Raw genomic sequence first — 11,030 nt, forward strand, 5'->3', positions numbered from 1 at the left:
GAAGAGTATTTTTCCTAGAACAGTGACATTTTGATTGCATTGTTTTGTAGTGTTGATTAACTTTCATCAAAACTCTCTTTGGCTCTATCTGTGTCTCTTTGTTCTTCTCCTCCCTCTCCCCCTTCGATGCCACACACACTTTTTTTTTGTGGTAATATCCAGTGCAATATATTTATATGCTCATAAATTTACATGATGGGAGGTCTCCGAAATGGAGAGTATCCCAAAGATCAGAAACATAAAAAGAAAAGCTCTATGCAAGAAGCATCCATATCAGGCATAATATAAGGATTGTCGCAATGAGGCTCGAAAAGATTCATATGACTTGTGGATCTGCCGACCCAAGTATGCCAAATTATGCTCACTTCAGATTGTCCAAAGAGCCCAATATCGCACCCAAGAGAGAAATAGTGAGTATTGAGACAAAGACTTCATAAATCTGCCAAAGAGCCAGAAATGTTTCCCAAATCTGTGACTCGGGAAACGGATCCGAAGATAATCTGAATTTTTCCTAAGGAGGATCCTAGTACACGGACAGTGCCAAAGCAAATGAAGAACAGTCTCTGAAGGAGCCTGACATCTTAAACATGTGGATGGTGCAATGCGACGTTTAGCAAGTGTGACCCTCACTGACAATGTACCTGTCATACATCTCCAAAGAAAAAGTCTTTGCTTCAATGGCATTTTACACTTTCATAACATCTCGAGATTCTTCCACCACCATGAGAGGGGCTTTCTTATATGCCACAGAGAATTAGCATATTGCTGAATCCATGGAGCAGGCTGAAGAAGCCTATAGGCTTTGATGGAGGTTAAGGCAGGAAGAGGAACATGATGAGTGCATGTAGCAGAGGGTTGCAATTGCCAATCCGTAAGCCTGTCTGTGCCACCCACAGGAGGAACAGATAGAAAAGGATGTAATAAATCAGCAATTTTCTTCCATATAGACCTATGATGCATTCCCAATGCATAGGAAGCAGTGGCCTGAGGAAAAGATAAGATATATCCTTGATCATCTATCACATCATGTATGTATCTAATTTCCAATTTCATGAGATTGTATGCCCGAACAGGTTCTAGTAAAGCGAGTGGAATGTCAAAGTTGCCACTCCAATGAATACTTTCTTTCCTCACTGAGTTTGTCCCCGAGCAATTATCAGGAGCCCATTTGACCTTAGAAAGTACTTGTTTTCAGTCAAGTATCAGGGCAGTAGAGAAAGGACAACCAGGTATCTTCCCTACAAATCTGCAAATGACAACCTCCCAGTGATCAATAGTCCAATGACCATAAGCACAAGTCCTCATGTTGACACACATGGATGCTAGCATACAAGTCCATGGCTGCTGTTGGCGGAAAAAAGTATGCAGCATAGTCACCTTCCTTGCAAGCACATGATATCTTATATTGAGGACATTAAGTCCACCATGCATCCTAGGGGAGCACACAATTTCATCTTCATCAGTCTCAATGCTTTCACAGCAGTTTTTGTCCTCCATAACATCTTCATTGCTTGAGACATAAAGGCTGAAATATCCCTGAGGGACCAATGCAGTAAAGGCAAATAGAACTAGACATAGGACATTAGAATAGACTGTACTATTTTGAGCTTGACATGAAGAGGCCAAGTGGAAATCTTTCAGTATTCTAGTTTATGTTAAAGTCTTTAGAAGATCCATTTTAGCTGCTGCTTCTTGGTGATATGCCATCCTATGGGATATCCCAAATGCCTGACTACATCTTTGGAATGCACCACCTGACCTGGCCAAAGAATAGAATGCCAATCACATTGTTTCAGGGGAAGTAATTTAGATTTGTCAAAATTGACATGCAATCCCGTTGCCAAGCCATACAATGAAAGAGTGGTCATAAGCATGTGAACTTCCTAGGGAGAATTCTGTGGCATAAAGAAGGAATCATCAGCATATGCTTGTGCTAAAAAAGACGTAGCCCCAGGGATTTTAAGACCAGTCATCTGTCTTGTGTTTGTAAGATGATCAACATACATTAAAAGGGGATGGGTTGCAATGGCATAGAAGAGAGCACTAAGAGGGCAGCCCTGTCTAACTGATCGACCCAATGTCCATGGCCGAGACAGATGAGCCCCAAGAATGCACTGAGAAGTAGAGTCAGAATAAAGCCAGTAAACTGCATTTGCTATCTTGGGACCAAAGCCCAACTTTGTCATGATTTGAGAGATAAAATCCCATTGAACAGTGTCAAATGCCTTAGCAATATCCACCTGCAATATAAGGACATCTTGATGCGAATACTTAGCATATTCAATTGCAGTCAAGGCATTGGATATATTGTCATGGATTTGTCTTCACGGCACAAACCCATACTGATGAGGATGAAGTCCCGCATCCAGTATCCTATGAAGCCTATGCACAATCATTTTGGTAATGAGTTTGTAAACTACAGGCATCAAAGTAATAGGCCTCCAATCTGACATATGGTCACACATGTTTTTTGGGCAGAAGTTTGATTATGCCATGCTTCCAAGAGTGCGGCAACTGATTTTCTTGCCAGGCAACATTGATCATTTGCAAGAGGACTTCTTTCAAATCATCCCAAAAAGAAATATAAAATTCCGACGTAAGGCCATCCTAGCCAGGGGACTTGTATTTGCTGAGGTGGAACAATGCATTATCAAGTTCTGTGTCAGTAAAAGGTCTCTCCAAGGTAAGAGCATCATCCATTTCCACTATTTCAGAAACATATTGGAGAAATTCAACCTAGCATTAGTCATTTGATTTGATGGAGGACCAGGAGCAGAGAACAATTTCTGGAAATAATTTTGGCATTCATCTTGGAGATCAAAGAAAGAGTGCGTCCAAGAGCCGTCTAGCTTCCTTACCCTTAGACATGAGTTTTTCTTTAGAGCAGCATGCAAGCCCTGGAAAAAGGCTTTTGATGAGCAGCCCTTATCCATGAGGGGCTTCTTTCTTGCCCTAATCTGCCATTTGTGCAATTTCCTCTGATCATTAACATTCAATTTAATTTGAGCATGTGAAAGGGAATCATTTTCTGAATCAGAGAGAGGCCTTAATTGAGAAAATTCAGTCAACTATTGTGCTGTCCTTTTTGCCCATTTAACCTCATTCCTCCATCTAGTCATATGCCAGTTGCCATACCCCCTAATGACATTCTGCATACAAGAGACAAAACTGTCCCAAGCATAATCCATGTCCTCCTGGGCATGCAAAGGCAGGGGATGAATTGCAAGTCTGATCATTTGCTGGAAATAGTGATGTTGGAGATAAGCCTGATTAACATGCAATAATCTACTGGAAAGGGGTGGCAAATCATCCAGAGGCATACCAAGGTGCAAATTCATCCACAATGGGGCATGATCTGACAAGCCCAATGAGAAATCTATAAGGAGATGAGGGCTAAAATCTACAAATTGTTGTGGGTAAAACAAATACCATCTGTCAAGCCTTGCCCAGTATGTAGTAAGTGCATTATGATGAAAAGTATATCCAGGCACTGACCCTTGGAGAAGCAGCCATAAATCTTCAGCCTACACAGAAAGAAGCATGCTATCACATTTCTGCCTTTCCAATGATAGCATATGAGATCTTGAAGTGGTGTTATCTCTTGGCAGAGGGGAATTATTAAAATCTCCACAGATGAATGCATTGGATCTCCATGGATATCTGCATAAAGAATCCCATAATAAAACCCTCATGGCAGAGGTCTGGGAGGCATAGCCTGATGCAAACTCAAGAATATCTTCATTGACATTACATCGCTAGAAATGACCTTACCAATGCACACTTTTGATTGGGCCTATATGTAGACGATTTGGTGAAGAGAACATTTTACAATCCCAACTTCACACCCAATGGAGCAGGTCTCTTACCAGATGTAGAGAGGTCATGATAATCCTTTCTTACTATTATATATCTTACCTCATCCCTTTTCCCATTTGGGACATTATTTTCTCTTTAATGCCCTTCATGAATGGTCCCTTCCCTCCACTACTTCACATATTCATCCCTCTCTAATACCCCAACCCCTCCCCACTTTTTTTAAATTGAAGTTTTGACTCTTCCCCCTCTCCCCCCCCCTTGATTTACATCAAGCCTTCCCTCCTTTATCCCTAGATATTTTGCCATCATATATCATGCCAACTAGATAGGAGAGGTGGATAGGAAAGAATCTCTCACATTGCACTCTTTTTTTTAAAAAAATTTAATATGCTGACTACATCACATTACACTTGCCAAGACAATTATGATTGGCTTCAATTTAATATCTAATAACCCCTTCGCATAGGAAACTTACCTATCTTTAAAAAACCTACTTTAATTAGTTACATGTTAAAACGTATTTGGAAGATGTTGGTTGAACATGGATGTGTCTCTTGTTGGTTGGGCTAAGAATATAAGTCTACACAATTTCTCTCATGTACAATTATTATGTGCTATTTAAATTTTCAATGGTGTCTTGCTATGTGCAACCGTACCTCACGACCATGAAGATATATAACTAGGGGGATAGAAGATCACAATTGCATAACGAAGGTGCAATGATCGGGAGGGGGGGGACAAGGACGGGGGGAGGGCTCAACGACCAATTTTAACCAAGAAAAGAGGTACGACCCTCTCATGAACACCTAACCACAACACATAGATTATTCATACTCTCAAATCAGTTCCTTTTACAACACAATCTATGCCCTTTTGTCAGCACATAGTAGGCTCTGCAAATTGAAACATGGCCCTCTTCATAATATCATACCATCTCTTTCCTCCTCCTCACTTCCTCAAAGATTTCCAGCATGGGTATACAAAGCACATTCACTTCACAATACACTCCATCATCCAAGCTTGGACGATAAAAAAAATAAGTCGCTTCGACAAAGGCCAACTGAACTGATTATTAAGTTGATTGTTATCTCCAAACATTCTCGGGAAAAAGTCGTCATATGCATGCGATTAGAGAGATTGACTTATAGAAGAATCAATGAAGTTACGTCAATGATCAATGTTATGGTTGACAATGGTGCTAGCGTTACGGGCGCCGTGCCATTCGTAAAATCAACAAGTGCAATGGACACATGGTTTGGCTAGATCGAAGTCGCCAACCTTCAGGAATGTCACACCTACGCAAAAAGCCTACTAAACTCGGTTCTCTTCTCGCGACTTCACGATCCTCCACTCTACAATTCTCTACGGTCACTCACCATCACCGTGTCAAACTTACGAGCTTTCCCACTGTACATGAACGACGCAATCGTCCTCTCTCGAAAACCAACCTCACTTGTACTCCAGAAGCATGTTATTCTCAGGATGCAGCCCTATGCAGGCTCTCAGAATATTCTCCAACATAGCCCTCTGCTTCGCCAGGGCGTTGATGACGGGTGTCCCAGGTGGTACCTAAAATTCGATATCCACTCCTTTTGAGTAAAAAGCTCATCTTGAAAGCTTACAAGAGAATCTTTGATAATTAACAGCCGAGTTCAACTCTAACATTATTAGTCAGATTGTTTTAACAATAGCCAAGATCTAGCTCTGTGAGATAACAAATTGACAAACGCAGAACGAAAACTACTATATGCCTAAACAAGTTGAAAGTACTCACAAGGGGAGCCTTGGTCAGATAGCTCAACAGGGTTGCGACCGGATGGAAGGAATGGAACTTTTCCTGCAATAACATCATCATGTCAGCACCTATTTACATTTCAGTAACATAAAACTGGATCAATCTTCTGTCCATTGCCAAGAAGGCTGGATAGGCGTGAAATTATTTACCTCACCCTCCTCTTTCAGTTGAATTCTTGTCGAAAGCTCGGCTAGAAGGACCAAGTCAAGGATCAGAGGGGCTGCCAAAAGCGAATCCTCGCATGTGTTGTGCATTACAATCGTGTTTTTCCCCCCCATGAATATCTCTGAAGTATACTCATCCATGGCCCTCTTACTGTCCCCTACATAAGGCACATACTGCAACAATACAAAAATTAATAGGTTTTACCATTGGTACTTCAAACCATACCACAAAACATCCCAGGATGTTCCATGAGACTACAGCTCGATCTGGAGGCTTTTCAAACACTTTGTTTGTAGGTTTCTCTACACGCAAAGGGGTTTGGATAAGGTCGTTTTAAGGGAAACACCTTGGTCGATATTAAGTCAAATGGAGATTACCTTGATAACCACCACATGATCCGGATGTTCACCTGGCCCGTACAAAATTGCGTTACTGCCAACCATATCATCGACGACATTGCTTTTGGAGATTTCCTTTGATCTAAATGTTTGCGGAGCCGATAAATTCATTCCGTCGTTGTTGCCCAGATGATTGTAACTGACAATGGACGTTGGCTGACATTCACAAGCGCACAAATAAACGACACAAAGCAAATCCAGCGTCTTAGTTGACAGGGACTCCTGCAAAAACCGAGGTTGATTCACAAAACCCGGGGGCAAACACGGAAAAAATACCTTAATACCCGCACCAACCAGAAAGTCAACCAACACAGACTTTATTTTTGTCTGTCCAGATTTGAAATCGTCCCCTCCGATAAGGCTATTCTGAGAAATCGCGTACTCGATAACTCCTGTTGAGAAGAGCATGAGCAGCAGGGGATAGACGACATCTTGGCATATAGGTTGCCACAACAGCGCGCAAATCCAAAAGAGGGTAAACATAAACCTGGGACGAAGGTGTTTTGCGGACTTCCGTTTATGAAAGGGACATTCTCCTGAATGCAAGCAAGAGCAAACAGGGTCGAGGGCGAGATCTCAGATTCACCCCTTTCAAGAGACTTGAACAAGTTGTCCTTCGATTCGTTGAGGCCTACAATCACATCACTATACCGCTCTGTGTTTGCTGTCCACAGAACTACCACCTTATCAACCTTGTTTTTTGCCTTGAACTCCCTAGTCAGGACAACTAGTGATGGTTAGACAACCCTACAAAAATAAAGTGAGTAAAACATACACCCTGGAGGAAGCCCTCACCTGATGTCCTGCGCAACTTTCAACATTTGTTCTTTCTTGGTGCCCTTTAAGATATTATTTGCTCTAGCCCCCTGATTTGCCGCGATGAAGTCAGGGTCATATATCCCAGGAAGGGGCACCATTTCCTCCATGTAGGGTCTGAGCTGCTTCTGAAGGTCAATGTCCAGAACTTTGGCTCTGGACATGGCGTCGGCAAGATTCATACTGCTGATGTCCCATCCACCCAACACGATGTCATTGGGATCGACCTACAGGGCCACGAATCTCTGTTAACAAAAAAAAGCACACGACCGTCTTTACGCAATCTTTCAAGAGATTGTGAACGTTTACCAAGGGCAGGAGGCTCTTAAAAGGAGCATATATCTCCTCTCCATTGAACGAACCGATACGGCAAGTGGAGGCTTGAGTCAGAGACCCAAGGTAGTTCGCCTGCTGCACACCATCCTTAGTGACCCAAGAAATGCCTCTGTAAGCCGTTGGAAAGAGCGCCAGTAGCAATTAGACACAAACATTCAATTTCTGGATGCTAACGTGGCAGGAGAGGGCAAAGCGCAAATTCCATCTTCAAGAGCTTCAATATTATGGCTACCAATTGAGAGCAAGGCTGACTTACTCTCGGTTGGCAATCACTCCTGCGGTGAGAGTGGAACCATTGTTTCCACCCCATCCCACCAGCATTACCCTGCAAGCAAAGCAAACTCGAGTGTCAGATTCGGAAACCAGGCAAACAGCAGTAGTGAAAGGGGAGTCAGAAGGGCAAAAATCCTCACCCCAACTTTGGGACGCGGGTGGAAGTCTTGAAATGGTATTGAACAGATGTGGGCTTAACGATCCATTGATATTTTCCATCACGCTTCTCGTGGACGAGCTCGGTGGTCTGGTACTGATATGTGGAGAGGATGTAATCAGGAGAGTACTGGACGTTGGGGCTCTCAATTTGGAAGCTCTCGACAAACATGGTGCTAGTGAAATGAACTAGGAGAGTTGAGGTAGTGAACACAGATAGATCAGAACCGCAGAGCTAAAATGACCTAGCAAGGAGAAGCACATACAAAGAGAGCCGCGTGTGGAGATGAAAGCCCGACCTCCTTCCTCTCTTTATAGGCCACCCATTTTCCCCATTGTTTTCTAAAAATCGTTTTTCTTTGCCTTTTTTCTTTTGGGCCCATCGAACCTCCCAGAATATCGCCCATCCCTCCTCCACACCACGCACACAAAACAGGACCACATGAAACCCTGCAACCTCTTATCCCACCTACATGGCGCACCTCCGGTCACTAGACCAACTAACTTTTCTTCGTTCCTGCTAGTGCATGCATGTGTGGGGAAGAAAAGTTGTCCTTGTAAGGTTGAGGTTAACCGTATGAGATCCCATACATGGGAAAGAGATAAAAGTGATAAACATCTCCCATACTCAATTCTTTCATAGCTAATGTCATGCAATCTCTTTCCTCTCGATTGTTGTAGGGTGACCCATCGTGATTTTCATTGATTCATGGACACTTGTCAGATATGCCTTCCTCAATTTAGATGCTCCATGATGGGACACTCTTCTTATTCCAGGGGCAGAAAGGAAGCACGCCACATGCTTTCCACTTTCATAGTCATGTTTTCTAGCATGGTAAAAAGTTTGTAAATTATGCTCAAACTCCCACTTTACTCCGCAAAAGGACATGATACCGGTGCCACCATCCAAAACAAACAATAGTAAATTAGCTATGATGAGAAGGCAATGCCATGGGTTTGTGGTACTTGTTATCGATGTCGAAAATGATACCATAATACCACTCATGTTGAAATCTGCAAGGGGTAATGTTAGTATATATATATATATATATAAGAGATTTGTGTCATGGGATGTGTACTATTTTTTTGACCATTTTCAACCCAAACAAGGTGAATTATATTCAAGTGGCCTGCCGTTGGTTTTTGGGAATAAGAACAGTTGGTGGAGGGGGCAAGGAAGCGTCATCAGGACAGGTGAGAATGGCTGGATTGCCCGTTGTATGTCAAGTGTCGTGTACACTAACGAGTGGTCGGACCAGTACACGTAGTTTGTGGAGTACTTGGAATCCTGGTGAACGTTATCGCTGACCCAGATATGGTCTAATGTAGACCCATGTATTGTTGTGGGGCTTGTTATTAGCTGTTTCATGTTCTATTCTTGCATGTTTTGTTGTAATAGTTTGAGACTTTTGTTTGGTTTAGTGTAGCATATGTCAAAGTCACCGACAATATATGTTGCACATGTATGGTTGATTTCTTGAAGCAAGTCTTGTAGACTAACAAGGAGATTCACGATTGTGGACTTGGGTGATCGGTAAATGTTGATGATGCCTACATCTGCATGCATTGTGCTTCGGAAAATTGTGGCCAAACACTTGATGCCGTTGTTGGATGTTTTTGTTGAGTGTTTGTTTTTTGTGTGCATCTCTTGCAAGCATAGAATGCTTGCGGCAAGGATGCTCTTTGATGCGGCAATGTCTTGCTTATGGCCAATGAATGATCTTGTGTTGAGAGGAGGTTGAGAGATTGCAATGTCATTTTTTTTTCACTAACATTGCTGAAGTCCACTTGCAATGGTTGCCATGGGCTTGTGTTTCGTAGCCGTTCAAGCTCTTGCAAGACTGCCTGGTCGACTTTGATGTTCTTTTCTTGGAGGGGATGTAAAAGGTACAAGTTTGTAGGATCTTGAATGCGCGAAAGGGTTGTGTAGGTTAGGCTATGCGTTTTGATTCCAGAGGGATCGATTGCAACGGAAGGCATGGTAAGGCCTTGCAATCGATGAATTGTACATGCCGCGGCTGGCTGAATTGGAAATTGGTATCTGCATGCACTATTCAAATGGTTTTTACCAATTTGAAACTCGTGTGCTATTCAAAAGATTGGAGTCCATGTTCTTGGGATGTGTTGCTTGTACAAGTAGTGGTGCAACTTTTGGGCATGTTTTCCCACGTTCGAGTTAAAAATTTGCACCCAAACTATCGGCGTGTTTGTTTGAAGCTCTGCATCTTTGAATACAGTGTCCGCTCCATTCATAATACCATCACAAATGTCGAGATTTCCAGAACATATTTCAACTATCATCCCAGGTTTAAGTAGACCTCTAGTTGCCTTGGTATCCATTGGAATTGCAATTGTTTTGATGCATGTCTTGTGCTTTTTATCTATAGCTTTGATGTAGTCTGCACTTGTTTGCAACCTTTCAAAGATCACATTGTTATGGGCGTCCCTTGATAGATTTGTGTAGAAGAGGTGGGGCACCTCTTCAGGCACTATTGGATGTCGACAGTACAGTTTATTTAAGGTGTTGATGTCGGCAACAGTGTGAGAACCTGTGCGGATCCGATTTAGCTGCACAATGAAATCGTTGTTTTGTTGGTGCATTTGCATGCTCAGCTCATAGTATAGAACATTGTCTCTCCAAACAAAAGGTGCTATGGCTAATGTTGAGCTCCTGCTCAAAAAAATCCAACTGTCCTTTGTAGGGCTTGCGTGGCATAGGTCCCTGCACATTAGTATGTCGACGCCACCAAATGGTTGCAAGTGATTATGTTTAATCTCGCGCATGCGCATGTCAGCTGTTATGAAGGTGTTTTGTCCCACAAGGGAGATCTCATCAAACACTATCATCTCTATGTCTTTGTATAGTTGCGAAAGAAGTTGTAGTTTTTCTGTGGTGCGAATTTTGTAGGTTGCTGCAAGCAATGGCAAATGGAGTGCAGAGTGAATGGTTGTTCCGCCTATGTTGTATGCTGCTTTTCTTGTGTAAGCCAGCAGTAAAATCCTTAGAGCCTCTGTGTTTGTGCCACTCTCATGGGAGTAGTATCACTGCAGAGCTTGAACTATGAGGAGGAGTGTGTGCGCTTTCCCTGTGCCTGCATTTCCTGACAGGAAGAGGTGGAAAGGCGATCTTATGCAGATGCGTTTTTCCAACATGATATCTTCAAGGAGCAAGCGTTGCTGCGGGTTTAGTTGCCTAATCTCTTGGAAGTACTCGTGGTTGGGCATGAAGGCTATGGAGAAACTTCCAAGATTTTGGTTCCGGTTTTCTACTTTGC

General features: G+C 42.7%; 1 protein-coding gene across 1 annotated transcript; it reads right to left on the reverse strand.

Moving 5' to 3' along the window:
• Positions 1-4,861: 4,861 nt before the first annotated feature.
• LOC147879884 (inositol-3-phosphate synthase) lies at positions 4,862-8,031 on the reverse strand. Its single transcript, XM_087371460.1, has 10 exons — positions 7,740-8,031; positions 7,583-7,651; positions 7,300-7,435; positions 6,970-7,217; positions 6,662-6,888; positions 6,451-6,566; positions 6,154-6,330; positions 5,761-5,949; positions 5,591-5,653; positions 4,862-5,385 (listed from the first exon to the last, which is right to left on the reverse strand). Exons 1-10 carry the CDS (start codon positions 7,925-7,927, stop codon positions 5,266-5,268), a joined length of 1,533 nt encoding a protein of 510 aa, XP_087227586.1. The 5' UTR covers positions 7,928-8,031; the 3' UTR covers positions 4,862-5,265.
• Between the last annotated feature and the right edge of the window lie 2,999 nt (positions 8,032-11,030).

Source organism: Dipteris shenzhenensis, chromosome 33 (assembly GCF_047967505.1).
Source record: "Dipteris shenzhenensis isolate YYH24624 ecotype China chromosome 33, Dip_SZ_1.0, whole genome shotgun sequence".
Taxonomy (NCBI): Eukaryota; Viridiplantae; Streptophyta; class Polypodiopsida; order Gleicheniales; family Dipteridaceae; genus Dipteris; species Dipteris shenzhenensis.